This window comes from Vulpes lagopus, chromosome 22 (assembly GCF_018345385.1).
Source record: "Vulpes lagopus strain Blue_001 chromosome 22, ASM1834538v1, whole genome shotgun sequence".
Taxonomy (NCBI): Eukaryota; Metazoa; Chordata; class Mammalia; order Carnivora; family Canidae; genus Vulpes; species Vulpes lagopus.
Window position 1 is genome coordinate 17,565,061 of NC_054845.1, and position 27,620 is coordinate 17,592,680.

A 27,620-nucleotide genomic window follows, 5' to 3' on the forward strand; every position below is an offset into this window, starting at 1 on the left:
AAAGGGGTGTTGCCTGTGTTCTCCTCTAGGATGCTGATGGATTCTTGTTTCACATTAAGATCTTTCATCCATTTTGAGTTTATTTTTGTGTATGGTGTAAGAGAATGATCTAGTTTCTTTCTTCTGCATCTGGATGTCCAATTTTCCCAGCACCATTTATTGAAGAGACTGTCTTTTTTCCAGTGGATAGTCTTTCGTCCTTTGTCGAATATTAGTTGATCATAAAGTTGAGGGTCCACTTCTGGATTCTCTATTCTGTTCCATTGATCTATGTGTCTGTTTTGTGCCAGTACCACACTGTCTTGATGACCACAGCTTTGCAGTACAACCTGAAATCTGGCATTGTGATGCCCCCAGCTATGGTTTTCTTTTTTAATAGCCCCCTGGCTATTCGGAGTCTTTTCTGATTCCACACAAATCTTTTTTTTTTTTTTTTTTTTTTTGATTCCACACAAATCTTAAGATAATTTGTTCCAACTCTCTGAAGAAAGTCCATGGTATTTTGATAGGGATTGCATTAAACGTGTAAATTGCCCTGGGTAACATTGACATTTTCACAATATTAATTCTTCCAATCCATGAGCATGGAATATTTTTCCATCTCTTTGTGTCTTCCTCAATTTCTTTCAGAAGTGTTCTGTAGTTTTAGGGTATAGATCCTGTACCTCTTTGGTTAGGTTTATTCCTAGGTATCTTATGCTTTTGGTTGCAATTGAATTACTTGTTGAACTTGTTAAACCAATTTCCAAGCCCCATACCCAGAAATTTTTTCCCAGAAATTCTAATTTATTAGATTGATATCGGAGGTAATTGGCTGAAAATACTTTAAGGTACACTGGAATGGATGATTGCCAAAGACTGTGTCAGTTTCATGATTTTAGTACCTTTTCTGAAATGGGATAAAATATATCTTCAAGATAGTTCTAAACCAGCCTGTCACATGGTCTGTGGTATGTCTATGAGGTCTCACTCAGGTCTGCTTATTCATGTGTCATTTTTTACAAGCTCTGCAGTGGAGTTAGAACTTGAGAGAATATCAAATCCTAACCATTAGACCACCAGGGAGCATCTGGAGTGAGACCTGAGTCCAAATTTACCATGCCTGAAAATTAGGTTCAAAACCATTCTCTTCTCACCAAGTGAGCTAGTGTTGGTCAAACAGCTATAGGGCTGACAGGACATTTTTCCATGTGCTTATCTTGAGGTAGGGGATTGATGATTAATTTATTCACCATTCAACAAGTATTTGAAACCCATCTGAAGACTAAGTGGCATTTTTGGCAGGTTTCTATATTACTATCATGTTACTTGGATGCATCTTACTTTTGTTTGACCCTTTTCAGACTCTGAAAGAGAAATTCTCCAACTAAGGTAGAAAATTAGAAAATGGTTTCTTTTTTTTAGTACAGTGTGTCTCTGCTTTGCATCGTTAGCCCTGAGAAAAGATATTCATCGGTGGCTCAGGAAGACAATAGAGCTGTCAGGGACATTTTCTTCTAGGTGTTTCTCTTACTTTTTATTTCTTCCCATGAAATAGTGGAGAAAATGTGACAGTTTCTTCTACCTACAAGCCCTCAAGGCTTATGAGCTCAGAATCTTTTGTTTGGTACACTTAAATAAAAATATCTATGTGCTTCTTGCTTTAAAGAACAGAAAGTATAGGAACTATCAGAGTTTTACCAAACTATTTTTGTTGCATGTACAAAAGGTAATCCAATGATAGATGGAGGTCTGGATGAAAATGCTTCTGCTTTTAAACCAGTCTGTAGGGACCCCTGGGTAGCTTAGTGGTTAAGCATCTGCCTTTGGCTCAGGGCATGATCCCGCGGTCCTGGGTCTCTGTGTCTCTCATGAATAATAACTAAAATCTTTAAAAATAAATAAATAAACCAGTCTGCAAATGCATTGTTTTTTGTTTGTTTGTTTTTATTTTTTTAAGATTTAATTTATTCATGAGAGACACACAGAGAGAGGCAGAGACATAGGCAGAGGGAGAAGCAGGCTCCCTGTGGGTAGCCCGATGCAGGACTCGATCCCAGGACCTCGGGATCACGACCTGAGCCAAAGGCAGACACTCAGCCACTGAGCCACCCAGGCGTCCCTAAATGCATTAAATTTTAATGTGCACATATTAAAACATTAGGGAGAACGAACAAAAGTGTGTTTTTTTTGGCTACCTCCAATGTAGTAAGTCACTTGTCACTTTATTTTTTTCAAGATTTTGTTTATTTATTTGAGAGAAAGAGAGAGCATGAGTGAGATAGGTAAGAGCAGAGGGAGAGGGAGAAGCAGATTCCCTGCTAAGCAGAGAACCTGACTTGGGGCTGGATCCTAGGACCCTGAGATCATGACCTGAGCTGAAGACAGACGCATAACTGACTGAGCCTCTCACATGTCACTTTAAACTTACCATTCACTTATTAGCAATATTTGCTCGAGTAGCCATTTAAAGAGTATTCCAGGGAGGACAGATAAAAGAGAAAAAAAAATTTTTTTAAAGTAAGTAATGTTAGTTTTTCTAAGACATAATTCTTGTCATGAGAGTTTGTTAACCTATAACCTATCAGAAAGATCTAGTATATTAATTAAAGTCTTATAAATGTTTTGCATGGAAGAAATTTAAGTCTATTTTGATTTTCATTCACTTTACATACATGAGGGATAACATGAGAGCTGCTGTGTGCTAAATGATAATACTTAATTTTCTTAAAAGAGCATTACAGTCTTCGGCCTGGTTTGAAAAGCAGATGTATTTAAATACAATAGAATCTCAATATAGGAGAAGCCTAATTATTGACATTGCAATCAATATTCTAGAAATCTGATAAATAATAGTGGTGCCAACTGATACACACATTCATAAGTTACAAAGCGTATCTCCAAGAACCTGTCTTAACTATCATATTAGATATAAATTTTTCTATTTATTAACTAATTAAAATTTAAATATATGTATCCCAAACTGAACTGTTTTGCCATACAGAATGTTTTATGTGAAGGTAGTTAATTTAATTAATTAAATTTTTCTCTGTTCCTTTTTGTTGTCGTTATTGTTCCTTCCACTCTGTTACTTGTATATCTTTTCTCTTTTTTGCAATTTCTTAACTAAAATTATCCAAGAGATTTGACTACTTATAAGGCTCCTGATTGATGGTACTAACATCTTCTACTCAATATGGGTAAAAGTAGTTCTTTTACTCAGCAGCATTAAGAGTCTATGCATCAAATCTACCTAAAAACAACATTGGAAAATTTTTTATAAATAGACAAGGAATTAATCCATATACCATTATAACTTCGAATTCAAGCTATAGAAAGACTGTTTTCATTCTGGTTTTAATATAAGCTGATATATATTGACTCTTCAAAAGGTTAGAAATCTAATCAATACCAAATCATATCATTTTTATATCATACCCTTAGAATCAAAAGTTAATGACAGATTGCCAAATACTAATGAATCTTACACTTTTTTTATAATTAGTCATCAAAGAAATGAATTAGAGTATATCAGTGATCAGTGGCTCAATAGCTGGGATGAAAGCTTGTGTGCTTTTCCCAGGGAGTATTAGATTGAGAGAATAGATCTAAGGTTTATTGGAGGAAAAAGCTAGAATTTTAAGAGCTGGAATTTTAAAAACTGGACTTTGATGAAAGAAGTGTCTGTTCTTAGGGGACTTTCAATTATCAAGAAGATATTGTTAAATAAAAAAGAGTAGAGGGCATCTGGGTGGCTCAGTCAGGTGTCAGACTCTTGGTTTTGGCTAGGGTGGTGATCTCGGGGTTGTGAGATAAAGTCCCAAATCAGCTCTGTGCTCAGTGTGGAGTCTACTTGAGATTCTTTCTTCCCCTTCCTGCCCCTGGTTCTCCCCACTGCTCACACACACACACTCTTTCTCTAAGATAAAATGAATAAAAATATTTTTAAAAAGTATAGTAAAAATTGAAGCTTACCACTCAAGTCCATGACTGACATTTATGGAGGCATAAGATCTTCTCTCAGCTTTCTTTCTAAGTATGTCCTTAATTGAGATGAATATTGGGGCCCTGCAATATGCAGTATAATAGCAATGACATGATAAAGTCAGGTGAAATATCTCATTCTGATATAGAGAGAAATTTGGACCTATCGGATCTCTTTTTTAAAAAATCCATATTACACGTAGCTGAATTCCCATTAATACTGGAATTGTGGTTAGCCCTACCAGGTAAGATTCCCATTGTAAATTTTTGTAAATTGGGAATCAAGGTCTTGGACTTAGTACATTTCTTTTAAACTTAGTAATTTCCTTGCCCACATTATCAAACTAGACTTTGTGAAAGGAGATAGAGGGAAGAATTCAGGTAGCTTTTCAGTTTAATAATCAAACCAGATGATTGTGTGGTAGATACCCCCAACTGTTCAGCTGTTAGGATCTGTGATCTTTTACAACATGGAAAGAGGAGAGTCTTTCTCATTACACGGTAGGAATGGAATGTTGCAATTCCTGATACCTCACAAGTTTCCTTTTATAGGAAGGGGGACTGGAGTTTATTTCATCTTTCTTCTTTAAAACTACATTCACAGCTTTCAGGGGGATTCAGGTAAAAATGATATTGTACATAAACAAGAGATTAAAGGGAGCTGTGATCACTCTTAACTATATTGTAATGCCATTGTGAAGCATGGTGATAATCTATGATCCCAAAATATTGATATGAAGTTTACCATGAGTGGGGGGTGTTTTCATAATTCCATGCTATGATTATAAGGGAGGGTGCCCAAAAGAGTGTCACTTTGATTCCAGGAGCTTTTCAGTAGAGATGAAAATCTTTCCAAATCATATTTTCTGTCAAAGTACTTTTGTCAGCAATGCTAATTACAGCTTAAGATCTCCTCAAATGATTGTCACTTAATTGATGGTTAGACTATGTACATTTCTGATACCCAACAAATTAGAAAGTGATGCCTGATTAATCTGCAAGCATTTTAAAGTTTATGATCTGAATATTCTTATCAGGAAATCAGATGATGCATTTTAGATAATTAATCCACTGTATTGGTGCCTCTGGTATTAATTAAAGTAGCATGGCCAGCCAGCTCTTTCTTTTCCCAAAATGAGCTTTACTGATTAATTGAAAAGGAAGAATCCAAAACTCTCCATTGACCATTAAGGAGTTTATGTTTTAGATGCCTGGTATTTTGAAAACAAGGTATCTTAATATTTTAAATGGATGATTGCTAAGTGGTACTCTTTCCCTAATCAGGCGTTGTTTTTTTTTAGGTTCAAGGTGAGGACTTTTTGTCACTGACAAATCTTTTCCAGAGAGCCCCGGGGAGGGCGGGTTGGGGGGCAGGGACTGCCAATTTTAGCTGGGAGTTTGAGTGCTTTATGTTGTTTTAATTAATTACTTTGAATATCTGTGGCTAGGACTCTCAGTGTTAAACAGTAGCTAAAATGAAAACCTAAGCATTTCCCAAATCCTTTTGGACATTACAATAAACATAGTATCAGAAAAAGTTTCCTATGGCCACTTGGTTGGAATGCTTTGGACATCATTGCCCCTCTCTGAGATTCCAAAGTCCAGTAGCCTATCAGAAGCTCTCAGAAAACTCAAGTTCTACTTGCTCCTCTAATTTAGCATTTCTTAAGCTTATTTGATCATTTTAACACTGACAGTCTTCCTCCCCAAAACACATAAGCCAAAACTAATCATGAAAAAACATCAGACGCATTTCAATATAGGAATTAATCTCTACCTGACCAGTATTTTTCAAGATCATCAAAAACAAGGAATGTCTGAGGAATTCTCACAGCCAAAGGAAACCTAAGGAGACATGAAATGTTAATGTATGCCAGATGGAATTCTAGAACAATAACGAAAAAAAGGATATTTGCTAAAATTAAGGTAATCTAAGTGAACTATGGACTTCAGTTAATAATAATGTATTAATATTTTATAATTAATTATAAGTAATATACCATACTGAGGTAAGATGTTAGTAACAGGAAATTGTGTACAGGGGCGCATGGGAATTATTTGTACTATCTGCTTAATATTTCTGTAAATCTAAAACTTTTCTAAAATTATAAAGCCTATTTTCTTTAAGTGGCATTAACAAGACAAGTACTTCTTTCGAGGAAACTTTCTGTTTACAAGTATTTACTCAGCATGCAAAATAGATTGGACGATGCAAGAATATGGAAATTTTAATTAAGCTATTTGGGGAAAGGAAATGTGAAGAAATCAAGGCATGTAAAGATAAAGATGCTGAACCAGGATCTCAAATTCAAAGGTCGCAATTAGAATCTCTGTATTTCTTTGGCCCATTAGATATACAAAGATGCCACAACAACTCAGAAAAAATACAATCCTTAGACTCCTGAATCTTACTGGAAGACAATGGCAGAATGGAGTCTAGAACATTGCAGACTCATGTTTATAAAGATGGAGTGCTGAATTCAGATGTATACATGCAGTGCTGAATTCTGAGGTTACACTCCTCCCATCAGGTTTCCGCATCTTAGACATTTGCCATGTCTGCCTTGGACAGTCCTACATAATACCTAGAGACGGATTTGCCAGTAACTTATTATTTACCAAGTTTTCAGGCTCTTGTTTCTATAGCAGTAATTCCAGAAAACTACTTAAAATATTATATATATAATGATTTGTGGTATAATGATTAGTAGTATCATTTCTAATAATAATAACAATGATAGTAACTACTATCTCTAGAACATAACTGGGACTTTGCTGAGCCCTTTATGTTTTTCTGTTCACACTTTGTAACAAACGATAAACTAGGCATTGTCCTCACTTTATAGATAAGGAAACCCTTCTGTGGATCCAGTTCTTTGCACATTGTCAGAGATCTAGGGATGCTCCTTGATTTATTCACAAGTCATTCAATCAGTGTTTCAAAAGCTAAACTTCTTATATCCTTTTTAAATATGTTCTTGTGGATAATAAATAGAACCCTTATGCGAAGCAATTTGGGGGGAGGTTTGGTATTGTAATCAAATTAGTTAACTCGTCTAGCTCTTCTTGGTATGAATAGAAAACTAGAATGAGAACCTGAGGAAAGTATTGAAATTCAGTAATTTAAAAAAAAAGACAAATACTTGGTAGGAATCTGGTAAGAAAGCTTACTTTCTTTATATGTTAATTTATTTGTGATGTCTTTAAACAGAGCTTTATTTGTGATGTCTACAGAAAGTAGATTTGTTTTAATACAATTTTGTTAGCTTGTTTGGAGATTTTTACTTGAGTTACTGTTTTGAAAATGGGAAAGTGTTCTTAGTTTCCACCAAAGATAGTCATTGCCTATGTCATTATCTTCAGTGTGGGGACAGTAGGCCAACAATGAGACTACATTGCTGGCAGCAGCTTTCTAGAACTGAACAATGAATCACGTCTTCTCAACTACATCTCTAAACCAAATGGCATCGGTGTGGAAGTGAAGGCCATGCAATATCTATCACTCACTTAACATGTACATACCCATTCCATGACTTATTCAAACTTTACTATAATTTACAGCTATCGGATATATGTCAGTGATTTAACTTTTCCAGATCTGATTTGACTTAGCTGTGAAATAACATAGAGTAGGATGTGGGCCTAATATGAAATTTTTTATCCTTTCTCTATGTAAGATTTATACTAAGAGAAAATCTTAGTATATCTATATATACTCTTAATATAGAAAAGTTTGCTGAAAACTTAAGTCAAAACTATCTTTTAATATACAGTATCCAAGAAAACATATCCACCTCTGGTTTGAATTGAATACTTTTAAAATGGAAAGAACTAACACATTAGCCATTGTCTTTTCTAGGGTTTAGAGAGAGTTGTGTTTTTAAAAGAGTACATGGAGTAATCTCCAATTCATCATTTCCCCTTAGCTATTTCTTTTCTTACCTTTCTCTATCCAATTTCCTCATACTGTGGGTTTCCCCAATCCAGAAGGATTCTTTGACTCTACTGTACAGTCAATATCATATGTCAGTGAAAATTAGATATCTCTTTAAATGCCAAACAGTAATTTAAAACATACATATGAAAATTAGTGGTGATCATTTATTAAAGGAGTAGATAGGCCAGGAAAGATCTGTTAAAAATCAAGGTAGTAACAACAACTATTTGCTTGATATTAATAGTGGACTATTAAGCATGTTTTTGACCAAGCTAACCATTGAGTTTGCTTGGGTTTTCCCTATCTTAGTAATAGTAATAACAGATCAGATTTTCCCAAAGTGATGGCTACTATTTTTCCGATTCCAATCCCAGGAGAGGTCACAGGGCATTGAAGAATGGCAGATGATCGGAAAGACGAAGCAAAGGCGCCTCACTGGACCTCAACTCAACTAACAGAGGCATCTGCACATCCACATCCGCCTGAGATTAAGGATCAAGGCGGGGCAGGGGAAGGACTTGTCAGAAGCGCCAATGGATTCCCATACAGGGAGGACGAAGAGGGCGCCTTTGGAGAACATGGGTCACAGAGCACCTATTCAGATACCAAAGAGAATGGAATCAACGGAGAGCTGACCTCGGCTGACAGAGAAACAGCAGGTAACGAAGGACTCCTCTGTCCCCAGTGCTGGCTTTGTGCTTTGAAGTCTGTTTCATCTGAAAGTGAATTAATTTACTGCGATGATCCTCGTTCACTACTGCTAGGACTGAAATTTCAGTCAGTCAGGGGAAATAGACACCAAAAGGAGAGAAAAATCTTAGGAACTAGCCCAACATTTCCCCCAAATTAGTTGTATTCTTAATCTCATCTCCCTAATTTTAATGGACAAATGGCTCAGTGTATGGGTGTTTTGCTAGTAACTGTCAGCATTTTAACTCACTGAAAGGAAATTTCACAGCTAGTTACTTATTAATTCTCTTGAGTGATAATGGACCTCAATCAGAATGACTGAATAGAAGGATATTTACTTTGGGGGGCAGAAAGAAATTTAGAGTCTATCTCCCAGCCTTTAAAAAAATGAGGAGAGATTGGGGCACCTGTCTGGCTCAGTTGATAGAGCATACAACTCTTGATCTTAGGTTTGCAAGTTCAAGCCCCATGTTGGTGTAGCAGTTACTTAAAACAAAATCTTAAAAAAAAAGAAAGAGAGAGAAGGAAAGGAAACAAACACACACACATGGGAACCATTCCATACTTCCTCAGAGAGCTTTGTAGGAACTAATATTATAGCTGCTTGAAGTAAAACATAATTTGATTTACTCTTGAGTACTTCCTTTCAAGGTATAATTTCTACCAATAGTCCTCTTTATTCTGTCATTGATAATATCATCATTGATGGCATAGTCATTATATACCATTAACAGTATAGAGAAATGCTTGCCTGCACTATATTCTTCACCATTATTTTCCTTTTTTATTTCTGCAAACAGAATTTAATGTATTTGAATACAGTAACTTGTAGGCATGCTGTTCCAAAAATAGCCAAACTACAAGTAATAAGAAAGGCAATACCCCCTTTCAGAGTCCTCCCTTGCTTATTCAGACACTGGTTTTCTGCATTCCATCTATCAGCAACACTTCTCAACTGTATACTTTGTCCAAAAAATACATTTCAGTTTTCATAGGGTAAGATTAAAGATATTTCAGATAACTGGGGAGAAATTACATAAGGACATAGGGTAATTTTTTTTAATCCCCTCATTCGATAAACTACTGACGAGCATTTTCTTTACACAGGGTGTGTTAGCTTCTATGCCAGGGCTCGTGCAAGGAATGGTCTCTGAATGTCACAGAGCAGATGACTTAGTAGCAGACATAAGTCCTGTGCACACAAAAAATGTAGAACATAATGTGTCCTGTGCCAAATTTGAAGGCAAAAGTTGAAGAGGGATTGTTTCTGCTTAGGACCAATTTCCCAAGTAGCGCACAGAAGCATCGTGAGAAGTCACAGCAGACTCGCAGGGGTGTAGCAGATTATTTTAATTGCTCAAAGGGAAACACAGTGATATTCAACATCTGTTAAACACCGCATGACGTCAAGATAGTTCACAGTTTCCACATTCAATCACACTACATTCCTTTTTTAAGATTTATCTTTGTGAAGTCAGATTTTTGGCAATTGCTGTGATAAGAAGCAAGCACCCTACGGAAATTCACATGGAACAAGGGAAGAGAGTGAGTGTGCAATCTAATTCAAGCATTTGAGGTAGTTCTCCCTAGGCACATATGCCCCATTAATAGGAAACTGTGGATACAAGTGAGATAAAAATGTTATTTTTGCCTTTCATGGTCACAATGAGGATCAAATAAGAGTAAATAGTGTAGAAAGTCAATGAATCAAAAAATAATATCTTCTAATTACCATGATTGTTATGGGTGTGTCAATATGGACAGCAGGGCACTCTTGTTCAAGGAATATTTTTCTACAGCTGAGTACAATACAGCTTGAACAGGTGGGACTTGTGTGTCAGGAGAACTAACTAGGAAGATTTTGAGGGAACTGAGGCATGAGGAGAGAGGACATGATGGAGCAAGATGCTTGTGGGGAAGGCAAGAGAGACTGTGATAGACCAAGATTTTTCTCATTATTGTATCCTGCAACACCTGACGTTATACTTCAAGTGCTCAATTAACGTATGTTGAGTGAGTGAATGAATGAGTGCATGAATGAATGTAAAAGAAAAAAGAAAGTCCCTTTCAAATTAATGGTGAAAAGTCTTATCTTACCAGTTGAACCTCACAGATGATGATAGAGGCTGATAATACACTAAAGAAAAAAGTCACTGTGCATGTTCAATCAAGCAGTGAAGAGCCAATATCACTATTTCATTTTTTTAATGGTCTTAATTAAGTGTATAAGAGCCTCAGAAAAATCTCTTTGCCAGATCAGTGTGTCTTCACCAGTTTCATTGAGGAACTAATATAAATTGAAAGGAGATTAACAGCTGTTTCTTTTCATTTATAGGTTCAGGACCATAAATGAGTTAATTTTTATTTAATTTTGAATTCAATTCAGTATATATCACATAAATCTTATGTTACCATATAGACTCCGAAAGTTCCATATGTATGCTCACAGTTGACAACAAAAGTTTTCAACAGCCAGCTGTGGGTTACCAGAGTAAAGGTGGTGTGCAATCCTAACAGGGTGTGGTTTTTAAATTAACCTCCGTCCAGAAACAACAGGCTATGTATTAAGTCCATAAAATGTGGAAAGCTGTGAGAAAGGAAAAATGTACAATATTGTCTCCTCATACCTACAGAGGATGTTCTAGTAATCATGTGTAATTACATTTCTCTCTAAACTTTAGCTTAATAAAATTATTAAGCTTAAAATTATTTAGCCTAATAAAATTATGAAATTATTAATTACACATAATTGTTTCACAAACAAAAATCCTTCCCAGTAGAAAGACGTGTTCTTCAATCTCAAATATGGTCTTTAAAAATACTATCCTCTGATGGTAAGGATCACTCACATGAGCTGGCATTGTATTTCGAGGTGATTATTTTAAAGAGAACCAGAGGAACTATAGCCTCTCTTTTTATCATTCCCATATGATCTGTCAGTACATTGCATTTTTCCCTTATAAAAGATACTTCTCGGGGCCCTTTTAACATGACACATTTCCCAGTAACATCAGGTCTTCAGCTATATGCTGTGGTGTTCAGGCCACTACTGGTTGAATCCAAGGATCTTTCTTCTCTTCATTGTTGGAAACGAACTTATCCCCAAGGTGGTTTAAAAGCAGGATCGTGTAATAAATGTTACACAATTACTGCATCTCTCTCCTCTCCTTTCTTCATCAGGTGGGCTTACGTCAACCAAAGATCTTACCTCGTTTTCTCTCACCTATGCTTTTCAATGTTTAACTTCATTTCTGGGCTATAATAATTTTTAATTTTTTTATGTAGGCAAGCCCATAGTCAGCTTTTCTTTGATCCTATGTGCTGAGACTGAGGGAAAGGGTAGAAGGGAATTCTAGAAGGCGATAATATTTTAAATTACATTTCTTTATGGATTACTCTTCTAGGTTTTGTCTCTTTCTTTACAGTTGAAAGCTAATCCGTAGAAAAGTAGATAGAATTATTTGCTCACCTATTGAGGCATAACTTTTGATACTTTAAGAATTTTTCTTATATATTCACTAAAGTAACCTTTATAGAAGCCATGCCACAAAAGCACAAAAAAAGAAATGAGAGACCACTGAGAATCTAGTCTGTTTGGAAAGCTGTTATTATAATGAGACTAAAGACATCAGTTTTTTTTTATTAAAGTATAGTTGATACACAACATTACTTTCATTTTGGGTATACAACATAGTGAGTCAACCTCTCTGTACTAAATGCTGCTCTGCACAAGTGTAGCTCCCATCTGTCACCTGCAACACTATTATTGTGCCACTGACTATGTTCTCTACGCTGCACCTTTTATTCCTGTGACTTATTCATTCCATAACTGGAAGCCTGAACTTCCTTCTCCCCTTCCCCCATTTTGCCCCTTCCCTCTACCCCATTCCCTCTTCGCTACTCTCAGTTCTCTGTATTTGAGTCACTTTCTGCTTTCTGTTCATTTTAAAACAGTCATTTTTAAATTATCTTCCAAAGCATGAATCATAAACGGCTTGTGATAAACTTTTCCTCTCTCTTCCACCTTATTGTTATTGAAGAAAGCAAGGGTACCACATCTGGTGCCCCTAGAGTTCCGACTCTGAGTGGAAATTAGGAACCCCATCCTTAAGTTTCTCATCTGAGGGTGGGGCCCAAACTCATATTGGCATTCATATCAAGATAACTGGAAGAAACCAGTACATAAGACCACCTTTCACAGTCCTCCTCTTTACAGGTATAGTCACTCATCTGAGATCAGATGACTACAGCCGGACTGCAGGTCTCCCACTGCATAGACCAGTGCAATATCCGCTACGCCACACTGCCAGGTTCAGAACAGCACGGGCAGCTGTCACAGTTATCAATTATAGCCCTCTTCTATTGCAGAACAGTCACATCCATGGACCTCCAGGAAGGACAGAAAACTGTAACTTTAGTCTTGGTTTTTAGTATTAGTGAAGCAGGAAAGAGGTGGTTCTCAGAAGTGTATAGATGCCACAACATGGAAGTATTTAAAATCATGCTTCCATGATTTGGGCTAACTAAGGTACAATGCTTTCAACATGAGCAGCAAACACAGTCAGAGTAGAAAGTGCCTTTGTGATCATCCAAAGGCAACATCAGCTGTCTCTTGGAGTAAATATGAAGATTAAAGAACATTTCCTCAGTTCCCCCTCCCCACCCAGTTCCCCAAGGGTGTTTTGTTTTCCCAACAGTCCGGGGATCCTATTCAGGTCTACTCCCTCCTGAAGCAGTGAGATCTGTAAAAGCTCTTCTAGGTGATACACCGTTGCTCTTCCAGAGCTTACCAGTGGAGCTGTGCCTTTGGAAGCCTTGACCTGCACTTTAGCATCCCCACAACTCAGGCAGCCAAGTGATGAACGCACTCAGATACATAAGTTGAGCGTTGCTAGGATTTTATGTTTAGGCTTAAAAATATATGACGGAGGAAAGTTTGTCATCATTCATGTGCAAAAAGCTGAATATACCTTTAAGCCTCTCTCTGTTTCCCTTTCCAATCTTAGGAAATTCAAACTTGCCTTTTCTTACCTCTCTCATTCTTCCCACCTCCATTCCCAGATTTGAGATTTACTAGTAAGAGTCATCATGCCATTTAAAATATGGCATATTGTGTATGATATTATTATTAATGTACACAGAGCCAAAAACGTACAGAACCATTTCTCCTGTGAAACACTAAAGCCATCTGCACCACCCCGCAAGGCAAATAAACACGCTGGCCTAACAATACAAGAGGTTGCAGATTTTCCTTCCCTTGTTACCATGGCAACCACTCTTTGCTGGAGCTGCCATTTCCCCGAGCTCCGCAGAGAGAGGAGCATGCGGAGCAGAGTTATTTAGCATTCAAGGGTGGATCTGCAGAAAAGCACAGGGCCTCACTGCGAAGCTTCTGGGCCTGGCGGCGCCGATGGATGAGTACAGAAAATGGGGATCTTGTCAGTGTTTTCCTTTGAACAGTTAGGCATCTGGGGTTAGAAAGAGTAAGGAAGATAAGGATTGATTTTTTTTTAAAAAAAGGCAATTCACAAAGTTTGTATTTGTCATGTCTGCTTTGTCCTGTGTGATCTCTATAGCATTTGAAGCCGATTTGGGGTATTAGCTTCATTATAATATGTGACTTGTCTTGTTGGTAAATAGAAGGATCTGTACCTGATTGAGAGCTAACTGACATGGACATTATAGGAAAGGCCTGCATCTCTTACTCTTGGTAAGATAGGAGCTTATATATAGTAGGTATTACTAGCTAGAGCTTAAAGTGTTTTTACAAAGTGGAGGAAAACACAGGCACCAGATAATGTTGTTTACTTAAATATGCAGTTATATATATAAGCTAGTTCTCCCTATAAAAATCTACTTCACATCTATCTTTGCTCCTCAGCAAAAGTCTTAAAGTAGGATGAGATTTGTCTTCAGCCAATAATTCTGAATCAAAATATAAGGAAAACTTGGTTTCTCTAGAATTCTTTTAATTAAACCCAGTGACTCAACAAATTAAAACATGTTTTTGTTCCTTGGAATTTTAATTGCCTACAAACACTTCCAGTTGTGAAGAGCAAGGCTCTATCTAACACAATGTAATATGATATTTAAAAACTAAAATTGATTTGCATACACATTTACTCCCTTGTATATTCTTCCAGAAAATTCCTCCCATGCACTTAGTGGAAATCAGTCTTGTTTCTTTACCATTTTGTTTTACACTAAATGTCAGAACCACAGTCATAAGCACTTTTTAAAAAAGTGTTTTATCATTCTCTTTGGGCCACTGACACTTTGAAAAATCATTTTGTTGAATTTGAATCTTAATCAGTGTGACAGATTCGAGCTAAGAACAATTTAGACCTACTTGTAAAATTATTCTGTCCGGCTTGTTTTTAAATGTAAATATAATTTAATTATCATTGTATTTTCTTACTTGACCCTCCCTCCTAATCCTGTATCTTCCAAGACTTTATCAAATGTTCTCCTCTATAATTTGCTGTTGCGTTTTGTCATCACATTGTTTTTTCTTATTAAGATATTCCCATTTTTTGAGGTTTAAAATTTCCACTTAAGGAAGAATTCTAATGTTTCATAAAATCTTTTTTATTTGCAGTGAGCAGATGAAAATAATCAGTCATGTCAGCGAGTCTTCATGGATTCAGTTTTGGACAAGCTAAGCCTTTGTTTTGCTGAGGATTATGCATGCCCTTTTTTTTTAAGATTTTATTTATTTATTCATGAGAGACACACAGAGAGAGGCAGAGACTAGGCAGAGGGAGAAGGAGGCTACCTGTGGGGAGCCTGATGTGAGACTCAATCCCAGAACCCCAGGATCATGCCTGAACCAAAGGCAGATGCACTGAGCCACCCAGGTGCCCCTGCATGCCCTTTATCTGTCTCTTATTATATTTCTTTTTTTTTTAAGATTTTCTTTATTTATTTATTCATGAGAGACACACAGAGAGAGAGAGAGGTAGAGACATAGGCAAAGGGAGAACCAAGCTGCTCTCAGGGGGCCAGATGTGGGACTCCCAGGACCCCGGGACCATGCCCTGAGCTGAAGGCAGATGCTCAACCACTGAGCCACTCAGACATCCCTCCTATTATATTTCTAAGAATTCTCTCCTCACAAAAAAAAAGGGGAAAAATAGATAAAAAAACAACTTTAATAGTAATTTGCAATAATGTATTTTTTGAAATGAATAGCATATATACAAATTGATTCTATTGCTTGTATGTACCTGAGAAAAATATCTGCCACTGTATGCCAAATACCACCTCAAGGGCTGGCTCTGGCTTTGATGTTGCTGCTGCTAAGAGGTTAGTAGACTGCAGAGTACCTCAAGATCATCACTCCCCCCTCCTTCCTCCCCAAGCTACTGTGATGAACCGACTCTTCTTTCTGCTTCAGTGTACCAAGCCTTCTCTTCCTTTCATTCCCTCACACTTCACTGCTCCTTAGCACATTACATAAAGCACGTGCTTTGACTGTCAGGGGAGTCTGGAAATTCATCTCAGGAGCAGATGAACAGAACAACTGGTGTTTGCCTTGCAGATCTGGTAGTGAAAGCATGATCTGACTTGGCATCATGAGTCCTGAGGGGAAAAAGGACACTGAGCCACTAGCTGCCCGCTCACAGAGTGGTTCAGCTCACAGAATGAATCACTATTCAGCAACGCACATAGAAAATACAATTCGAAACCCAGCCAAACTGATGAGCAAAGAAAGAGGAACACATATGTCCCAGGCTCTCATTGGGACTTTTAACAAATATGCAAGTGCTAGGTGGTTATTAGAACACAGAAATGAGAATAAAATGTCTGTTTTTTACAACTTATTTCAGTAGTCCTCGAAACTTAAGACAACATTAGGCAAAATGAGTAATAACAGAGGAATCAAGATTCAGAGAAAAATCATTTTAATAGTGATGACTAAGTCTCAGCAGCCTGGAAACTAGACTCAAGATTTTCAGTCCAAATTTTGTATTTGGCAAGACAAATGGAGGCAGTGCTGGGATATGAGCACCTCTGATTCGCCCATAAGAGAGCCCAGCACGAATGGTCAATTCCTCTGAGTGAACTAACAGTCTTCCCTTTTGCAGAACAAGTTCAATTTCCCCAATTAATCTGTGGCTTCATTCATGTACTGCATTGAAACTGGGATGGGAAAACATTTTGAAAGGGTACATAACACACAGGAGAGATTTTCAGGGTCCACGGTCAAAGATCCACAATTTTATTCTCTCCGAGGAATTTTTTCCTCTTCTGAACACCTCTGTGTAACATGTTCATGTCTTACTAATAGCTCTAATCATATGGATCATTCTACTGAGCTTATTTGTTACTTGTTTTAATCTGCAGCACTAAGTTATTCGTTTTTTGAGGTAAAAGCTCAAAACACTTCATCTTCATGTTCCTTTTGGTATATAATGCAGTGATTGTTTTCTATAGTAAGTGCTAATACATTTTTTAATTGATATAAAGAAGAGAGAGAGTTCATATCCATCTTAGGTTTTAAGATTGGAAATCTCATAAGCAAATTGGGGCTACCAAAATTATACCACAGTATGAGCAATGCACTTGTGGGAATGATGGTGTTGGCAGGAATACTGGATATAAAGAAGCAAATGAAGAACCTAAGAGAGATGGTTAGAATCAAAGTGAGGACTATAGAACTATTGACTTGAACAGAAAGGAATTAAGTAGGAACTCTGAAAATACCATGGGAAGGATACGGTGGAAGATGACATGGTCTGAAAATGGGCTGAAGGTTTGGTGTAAAGAAAATATACCTTTGACTTAAGATAGCAATATGACACCTGATTAGAAATATTTTCTTAATGATAATAAAAATTAATGAACTGGAAAGAATATGGAAATGGAGTAAATGACCTTTCTAAGAGATATCTATAATCTAACAGCTAGGTAACACATGGATAGTGAATAATTTCTCATGCTCATTCCTGCAAAATTGAGCCCAGTGTAACAATTGGCTCTAGTTGAAATGGCACTGAAATATCCTGCAAACAGAACTTTAAAATTCACACCTCTGTTGATCCTCTGGGTGTAAGTTAAGGATTGCCTCACTGTTCTAGGTCAGGAGTCATGTAAATTTCAATTCTGACAAACGGGCAATCTGATTCTTTTGGGGGGGGGGGCAATCTGATTCTTAAAGCAAATGGATGTTCTAAGTCATAGATATAATTATCCTTCTTTAAAGGAATATACCAGTATGGTCTTAGAGAGAGATGTATCCTATTTTTGAAGGTCAACCTGGATGAAATATCACCAATGCCCTTTTTTTTCTCTATTTCATCTTTGAGTCTGTAAAATGATTTGCAAATGGTTAAGTTCTTAGCTAATGAACGTTTCTTTACTGAGTAATAGGGATAATTATTTGCTCACTTTCGGAAAAATATTTTGATTTCAATTAGATACACTTCTCTAGTTTCATTATTTTAAAAAGTGATAAAAGCTTTTAGTAACCCATTTTTTTCTTTTTGGTGTATTAAAATGAAAGATGCTCCCATTTACATGTTCTGATTCTAATCATGAAGTATTTCAGTAATTAAAGGACTTTTTTCTTCTCCATAAGGGAAAATTATCATCACATTATTTACTATTAATTTTATGAGCAATTTTAAAAAATGAAATTTTTAGACAGTTTCTCCTTGCGACATTTTGTACATCATTATCCTTTATCCTAAAGCCCATGCACATTTTCTCTTTCTTGAAAAACTATCTACTGGTGGTTGTTGTTTTTTTTCTCATCAGCTTGAAAAGTAGAGATTTATGACTAAAGCATTGTAAAGATTGGAATAAACCTGCTTTTGTCCGAGCTTTACCAGAATGAAAATGCTAACATAGGGAAAACTGTTTTTTTCCTCCGAAAAAAAGAAAGCACTAATTTGACCTAGACACAAAAGCATGTAAAATATTCCCCCAGGTCAGTTCCCACCCAATTCTTAGAAGTCTCTCTTTCAATCAGAAAAGAAACAAAGAACTGAGTTTGAAGCAAGTCCAGATGCTACTTTCAAAATTCACATTTTAGGAAGAGGAGTTCATTCATTTGGGATAACAATGATCTCTATCCTCATGAAATATCTGCCTATGAAGTTGATGGTGCTTGAAAATGCCCATTAGACCATATTGAACTTGCACGTATGATCTGAATGCGACACTGAAAATACTGCCCAAGAACTTGGATGTTTTGGTAACACAGATTTCCTTTCTAGTTGGATTTCATTGTTTAAGGAAGAGTAAATTGAAGATACCCTTGCTGATAATTTAATGTCTTAGGACCAGAATCACCAGATGAGGTTGAATTTATTTATTTTTTTATGTAAAGGAGTATAAACTTCCCAAATTATGTTTAACTTTTTAAAGTTCATTTTTTTAGATGATGAGCATTTCTTCAATTCTATTACAAATGCTTGAGTGTCCTGGGTCCCCAAATAATGGTGAATTTCAACTCTCCCTTATGTTCTCTGATACAATTGGATGTGAAAAAACTGTATGAGTACAAAGTGCTTTTCTTCACCAGGTCTGTAGAGAAATGAAAATTACCAAGTATGCTTTTTAGAAAATATTTTGGAAGATACTATTTAATTAAAATGTTGAGGTGCTTCTTTTATTTTATTCTATAAAATTTTAAGTATGATGCTTTAATTAATGTGATTGCATTTTTACATACTTCTCTTCCTATAGCTTTTGATCACCTTGTTGCTATCAGACCAAGTTCTTCATGCCTCTTTGCTTCATGTTGCATTTCAGAATTATCCAAGAAAAAAAGTAGAAATCACAAAGCTCCCTGATCTCATGAGACTTTTTCCTTTTATAGCAAACTTTTCTTCAACAAAACAAACCCCAATATAAGTTCAAAGAAAACATTTTTGAGGGGTAGAGGATCCCTCTAAAAGTTGAGAAAAAGGGACCGACAAACTTTCAAAGGAAATAAGAATGAATCAGAAATATTTTCAGGCATATTCTGAGAACAAGGAATTGGGCAACCTCTTCACTATCAGAGCAACCATATATGAAATAACAGAATTGTAATTTCATTTTGGAAAAAAGAAAAAGCTACAAGTCCTGATTTAGACATTTTTCTTATATGTCAGTAAGAAAATAGTCTACATTTTCATATGTTTTTGTAGTAAATTGGATTTTTATTGCCATGTTTTTACTAAAATGAAATGAAGATTTATGAAATCTGATTTACCGTATCATGAAGAAACCCCATGTATCCCTTATGTAGGATTGTGTCTTTGATGGCAAATGCATGTTTTTAAACATAGTATAGCTTGTAGTTACAGTGGCATCTGCCTACCTGGGACCTGCCATAAGCAAAATCATGAAGTAAATAAAATTTGCTTTGAGCACCTTTTCCTTTGCTTCCTGCATCCCATTTCTTCATTTTCTTCCCTTTGTCAGAAGTCACCTAAAGTTACCTCCTATGGTCAGGATCCCACCTTTAGCCCCATTGCAAAACACAGTTGCCTTGCCCAATGTCAGCCTACCTCCCTAGATAGCATCCTATTCTGAAATATTTCTCCACTGTGCCACTCCATCAAAATTGATCTACCTTCTCTTTTTGCTGGGCTCCCACAATAGAACAGCCAGAGCTATTACCATAATCAGAGTTCTATGCTTTCTAGATGTCATTTACACTCAGATATAAAGATTCAGTGTCTTCAAACAGAGTGAATGCCTTGGCTCTTTCAAGTATGCTATTGATGGCACCCAGGATTTGCAAATATTTCTAGAAGTATACTTGGTAACAATGAAATCAATCTACAGAAAAGAGATATAGATTGACTTAGTAAACAACACTGAAGAAAAATCCTCAATGTAAAATTTTATTTCAACAGATCTCTAAGGGGTGTTTTCTAAAGTAGAATTTGTATACTCTGAAGATAACTTTGTTTTGTTTGTTTTTTTTTTTTCTGAAGATAACTGAAGTAACTGAAGTTACTATTACATGTTCTTGTTTATTTTACATAATGAAACTTTTTGTATCTGCAGATGGAGAGAAATTCATTAAATAGTATTTTCCCTGGGATGCAATAATCAATCCAGAATACAAAACAAGTCGTCTTTATTCTAGAATAATTTTTGTCATGAGGAAATTAAAAATCCTATTAAAGTCTTTGCTTTTTCCTATCATAATATGACCAAATTAAAAATATAACATTGGACTTGATACTTGCTGTCTTCCTTTAAAAAACTGATCTTGCAAAGTCTCTTGATTTGCTACTTGGAGGTCCTAAAAAAAAGTCTTTAACTATTATCAATTTTACTTGTTTGGAATTTTTCCTAAGAATGTGTCTCCCCTTATCTTGTGTTGTGGCTGAGTTTTTATTTAACAAAAATTATTAATGAATAATAGAGGGATAGCTCAAAACTATATCTTTTTTCTTATTTTTATTTTATTTTCACTATGGCATTTTAATTTTCAGAATTTCATAATGTAATTAATTATTTACACCTTTGTCCACAGGATTATTAGAATATGGTTCTCTGTTTTTTTATACATATATATGAAATATATATTTAGTTTTATATAAATGTATATTCATATTAATTTTATATATATAATTTGAAAATTATAAAGAATTACCATACACATTTATTAGTGACTTAAAGTCTGCCAAGTGGTTTTAGGGCTGGTGTAAAGAGAATATTTGTGGATGATATTTTAAATAGCTACAATGGCAAAAATAAAATAGGCAGTTATAGAAGATGGTGAATCGCTTACTTAAAACATTTATAGTTCATGAGAGACTAGCTAAGAAGAAAGCACATAAGGTTGATGTTGTATGCTGCTATTTGCACATTCATTCTTAGAAACATGGTAGGACTGGAGGTTGAAGCAAACTATAATTACATAAAAGTCATGTTGGTCTCTCTATGTGCTGATTGAATGTACTCTACAATGTGTTGTGAACAAAGTGATTTTTCCCATCACATAGTTCCTAAATTCCATAGGCTTCTAGGTCACAAGGCCTCCCAAGATTTATGTAAGTTATAGTATCATAGGGATGAGATAGATGGAGTGAACAAAAGGTGGTTTTTACCAATTTTTTATAACAAACAGGTTCTCCTAGAAGAAATAACTAGGTTTATTTAGGTAACTAGTAACAACTATTCCTGGTATATAGAGAACTACTATTTGAAAAGTTTACTCCAATTCCTTTTTTGGAACCTGGAATATTTTTTCCATCATATTCTTGGTCCCAGGTTTTGAAACTATAGAAACATTAATGCACCCAAATCCCAGCCTTGCTTCAGGTGATCAAAGTCTTTGAGGTACTCAAATACAGAATGAAACTTTAAAAACATGGAGAGACTTTTATGTGCATGAGTGCTGGCACATGCATAAGCACACACACATTGTACTGCATTTCTATACACACCTTTAAATTTTGTTCATCCCACAGTTATTCTAAGTGTGCATTTATTTAAGGTCTCTTAGGTTCATTGATGTTTCATCTCTCCATTAGTTATAATAATAGTTATCTTCATTTCATGCCACATTCTTTTGACAATATGGTGTGTTCAAGACTTAATGCAGAAGATGATTCAATTTCTCACAAGTCTACAAGTAGTACAATAGTAATGACTTCAGTAAGACGCAAAACCAAGCATTGAAAAGCTCTAAAAACATCAATTTCCCCCAGTGCCTTAATGATTATATTCAATGTATTGATATTAAAGCAATTTGAAAATTTAAAAGGGGAAAATTCCCCAAGAAATTTCTCTTTCTAAAATTAATTTAAGATCAATGAAGTATTATAACCTAGCTTAATTAATAAATGTTTAATATATGGGCTAAAAGCAGCAATACAAATATGTGTACATTACCATATTGGAAATCCCCAATATCACCCAGCAGCAAAAACTTTTAATTAGAATAGTTAAGTATAAAGCTAGACTGTATTCACTTACTATATATTTCTTCTGCTTAAATGTGTTTTTTCCTATTTCCAAGTGAACCCTTAATGAGAAGCAAAACTTTCCAGCAGGTAATACTTCTGATCTGTGCATTGTTTTTCTAGTTCCCTTTGACTCCATAATATGCTTGACCTGTGTAAATATTCTTCCCCTGATAACCATCTTAATTTACTACACCTTTCCCCCTTGACTAAATGTAAATGCTAGGCGGATTCTCTTCAAGTTCTAAAAACTATATTTGAGTAGGTTAAGTTGTCTATCTAAACAATATTGTAGATTAGAACCCATAGATTAAGGGGGGGGGAAGCAGAGAGAAGCAGAGGGAAAATTTTCCTATAATCATAACTGTACTCCCAGTCTGAGCCCAGCCAGGTTGCAAACACATCTCAAAACAGGGCTATATGAGTGAGTGACTATGGATGGATGAGCCAACATCTGTGGCCATTTTTCATAGAAAAATCTTTAAAAATGAAAAGAAAATTTGTTCTTCAATGAGATGGCCCCACTTCAAGCACAATTTACATACAGGAATACCATGTCTTTATATTTCCCATAATGACTAAGAATAGTTCCACTGTCTATAAGGGGTACAAAACATATTTTCTTAAATTTAAGTACCCGTCAGAACTGAATTTTTGCAGTCATGATTCCTTATCTTAAATGTGTTTATATCCATAAACGAATCTGACCTCACATGCATTTCTTCCCATAAACTAAATTCTTGCTTTAATCAGTAAATCTTTAGAAGAAATCTTTGGAAGAAAAAGCGGGTCGGCAAAGATCTACAGCTGCTGCATTGGCAAGGGTGACCTCTGAGATCAAATTGGAGTCTGACTAGGAAAGGAGATGCCAATGCGGCCTCCTTAATTAATGCTAAGGTGCCAAGGAAACAAACAAACCAAAAACCAACAACCTGCTCTTTTAATTTCCTTCTTCACCAGTTGATTACAGGAAATAGTTTCTGAGGAGCCATTTGCTCTCCAAATTAAGCAAGGAACTTTTTTCTTTCCCTGTTTTTATGAATTTGTCGAGGGTGCTTGTTTAGCAGAGTACTTCCAACCACACAGTGCTTTCCTTGTTGACTAGCTTCCATCAGCAGCAGCAATTAGCAGCAGTTTCCTAGGCAACCATTCTGTACCCTACTGAGGAAAACCTTTTCTTGACAGGAGCATTCTGTCTAAAATTGTTTTGTTTTCCTTCTTTCACAAGTGTATGGTAGGCTTACTTGTCATTTCTTTTAACACAGCATTATTATGTCCATTATTCTTAAAAGCAGAAACATTTACTGGCTTTTATATTCCATATGGTTGAATTTATTGTCAGTGTCTCTTACTTCTCTCTTAACCTGAAAGAAGTCAACAAAAAATATGCTCTCAAGCATATGCCAACTTGTTTTGGATTTTTTTGTTGTTGTTCACAGTCTAGTTGGTGAGCCTTTGCGTGTTCAAGTATCACAGCTGGTCCTGCTGAAAACTGAAAGGGTATACATTCAAAATCAAACTTCTGTGTCTACCAACAATTTTATGTGTTGCTCAGAAGCGAGTTGAAATTTCCAGGGCCACTTAAAAAGTTTTAACTCCACGGCTTTTATTATAAAGCAACCACACAATATCGATAGATTAATATAACAAAATAACTAAACTGGAAATATGCTATAAAAACAGGGCCTGAGACTGTGTGTTAAGAAATTTGACATGATAAAATACCAGAAGAGTATAGCAATGGTGCAGCATGAATCAACACATGGTATAAAGCTGTTGTATAGGCTACAACAGCTATAAATGCTGAATAGTAAAGCATAATAGTAGAATAAAATTTATTCATCATTTTAGATAGTAAATGGCAGGAGCCTGATGTATTATTGCCTATTAGGTGATGGTTCAGCATTTCGGCAAGGAGATACTCATTGGGAAAAATAACAGAATTATATCAATGTATGACAAACACTTTCAGGTCTTTATATTTTGTCAATCAAATGATGATTATATACCTAGATGACTACAAGACAGCCAGAGTGATTGAAATGATGCTGAATGAATGAATGAATTTATTTTAGAGAGGGAGAGGGAGAATCTCAAGCAGTCTTTATACCCAGTGCAGAGCCCAATATAGGGCTCTGTCCCACGACCCTGAGATCATGACCTGAGCTGAAATCAAGAATCAGACACTTAACTGACTGAGACCCCCAGGCTCTGGTGACACAGAATTTAAATAAGCAGTTGATATATATTATTTCATTTAAGTGCCACAATACACAAAAGGATGAACACCAGTTTAATTCTCACTTTATAGATGGGGAATCAAGGTTAGAGAGATTGTCACTTAATTGCAGCTAGTAAGTAAAGACAATTTAATTTCAGATTGTCTGACACAAAAATCTACTATTATAAAATATTTGTGCTAAACATATGTAAGTCAAAGTGATGTCTAAATGGGACAGTAAGTTACCTTTATCCATCATTTTGCCAGTTCTCCCATCCAGAACATGTGTTATTGTGTGGATTCAATACATTGATGGGAAATAAAAGTGCCTGGGGTAGCAACTTGTCTAATAAACTTGTATCACAGTATGATGTTTATTTTTTAGTTGAAATGTAAGTAGCTTAGCATGATACCTTTTGTGTATTATCAGGTAGGTTTCTGGAGTTGAGAGCTTGTCCCAGTTGGTCTCTTATACCTATTTACTTCCTATATGTATTCCCACCAATTTATTTCCCCAGAACCAAGAAAAAAATATTATTTCTTTCCATTCTTTTTGTTTTATCTACTAAGGACCACTTTGATACTGTTTTCAGAACACCAACCCCATTGCCGTTGCCTGGAATAAATTTTCAAGAGACTTCACGTTTACTTTTAGATGTTTATCTATATAGTGATGATCTGTTATCACCTACGACTCTGATACCTGGGTTGTATCTAAATCCCTTATTTTATATCAGCCTAAAACCAATACTTTTTATTAGACAAATTTATTTTAAGTAAGTTGCTTTTAATGTTCTCCTACAATTGATTTATGGGCAGATTTACTTGCCAGATTAGTTCCTAGTTGACTACATATAATATGACTTTTACTTACATATAATATGACATATAATAAGACTTTAGAACCATGTCATGAGATGTTTTTGTATGACTTACAGAAATTGTCTCATCACCATAATGACACTACTGAAAAATAATATTCAAATACAGGTTCTCACTGCAATGCAGAAACTACTGTTAGTTAATTACATTGAGAACCTGACATTAACAAGAGAGAGAATAAAGTACATATTACAAACACTCCTTAACTAAGACAATTTTTAACATAAACTAAAAATGCCCACTATAAGAAAACTTTAGATGCTCAAAAGAAAGACAACTGAGCCTTTCATAATTTCAGTTTACACTAAGAAGTGTAATGTGAAGATCAGTGTTACTTTTGCTTGTGTATAATGAACAATTTCCCAGTAATAATTCCAGTAAAATCTAGATTTATCTTTAATCTTCTGAACAACTAAGTCCTATTCATAATTTTATACATAAAATGTGTCAAAGAAAAAAATAACAAAAAATAGGGTAGAAAAGGGATTAAAGAAGTAGAAAAAATAAGCAATGAAAAATTAAAATGTACATTAATCTCTTACCTCAAAATAGGTTTTCGTATTACTAATTGTCCTTAAGAGTAGACAGGGGCTATCACACCTTTTAAAGTACTGCCCAGAAGATGGTCCTAAATTGGAACTTGCTAGCAGAAATCTAGAGCAGATCAAATCTGCTCAAATCTAGAGCCTAGGACCTACACTGCTAGGAAAATGAGGATAACAAATAAAAAAGAAAGTTTTTACTTCCCTCTAATTTTATCTAGGGGAAAAAAAAAAAAAAACACTGTCCCTGGCATCAACATAGATGATTGCAGATTAGCTATATTATCTGACATTCATAATAGTAATAGCCTAGTTGGGTCGGAACTTTAGTTGCTCTTTATTTTTTTTAAGATTGTATTTATTTATTTGAGAGAGAGTGGGGAGAGGAGCAGAGGGAGTGAAACAAGCAGACTCTGTGCTGAGCATGGAGCCCAACATGGGGCTTGATGTGGGGCTCGACATGGGCTCCACTTGGGACTTACAGGGCCCCACATGGGACTGGATGCAGGTCTGATCTCAGAACCCGGAGATCATGATCTGAGCCCAAACCAAGAGGTTTAACCAGACTGAGCCACCCAGGCCCCCAAGTTGCTCTTTCTTTAAAGCAGAAATACTAAGGTAGAGGACCTAAAAGAATTTATGACTGGGGAAAGTAAAGACACCTCGGAGAAGAACTATTTGGAAAGCTTAAGTTCCTTAATATGTCACACCTGTTATATAATTACACAATTGCATCTGCACAGTGACCTGTGAGACAGGGGCTATTATTATTTCCATTTCATGTGTGAGGCATTGAAACCCAATAGTTTGAGTAAATTCCTAAATATGAAATAACTGGATGTAGCAGTGCTAGAGTTTGCACCCACATTTCTCTAAATTAAAGTCATGTGACTTCCTTTAACATACAATATAAGAGACAGTGATCTCCTATATAGAAAGATATGATGGATAGATGGATGGTTGGATATATGGCAGGTAGGATGGATAAATGGATAGAATCAGTGATATATAGAGAGATAGAGATATATCATACACACACTGTAACTCTATGTTTACATTTTCATAAGTCTGATTTTGTGACTTTCTTTGTATTCTGTGTTTGTTTGACATGTTTACCATTAATCTTCTCTGAACTTTACCCAAACCCTGTGTGAATTCTCTTCTGTCCCAGGAACCAGGCTATAAGGGTAAAGGTTACTCCAGGAGAGCCGCTGATTGGATTTCCATCGGTAAAAGGCTGCTTCTCCTTGGAGAAAGCTTCCATCTCTGCATTGATGGCAGCCCTTGCTTAGAGGAAGCTTTTAAAGTGGCTGGACCAATTAAAACCCCCGGAACAATTCTATGCTCATTTTTTTTTCACACTGTGAAATGAATATTAAGCAATACAATTACCTGTTTGAAGTTTTAGCAATATTATTTGCTCCAAAAAATTAAAGATATGTCATTAACTGGGTTCCCACTTACCCTGT

The 27,620-nt window shown here is 35.8% G+C and overlaps 1 protein-coding gene across 18 annotated transcripts in view; it reads left to right on the forward strand.

Annotated features, from left to right (window-relative positions):
• The window catches only part of MAP2 (microtubule associated protein 2), a 216,633-nt gene that overhangs the window by 130,215 nt on the left and 58,798 nt on the right, over positions 1-27,620 (forward strand). For 17 of the 18 annotated variants that reach the window (XM_041737518.1, XM_041737516.1, XM_041737520.1 and 14 more), the window contains one exon: positions 8,275-8,559. In XM_041737518.1, the coding sequence (XP_041593452.1) occupies positions 8,298-8,559 (262 nt within the window). In that variant the 5' untranslated portion in view covers positions 8,275-8,297. Of the gene's footprint in view, positions 1-5,756; positions 5,890-8,274; positions 8,560-27,620 lie in introns of those variants that run through there. The other variant, XM_041737519.1, reaches the window with a different exon arrangement.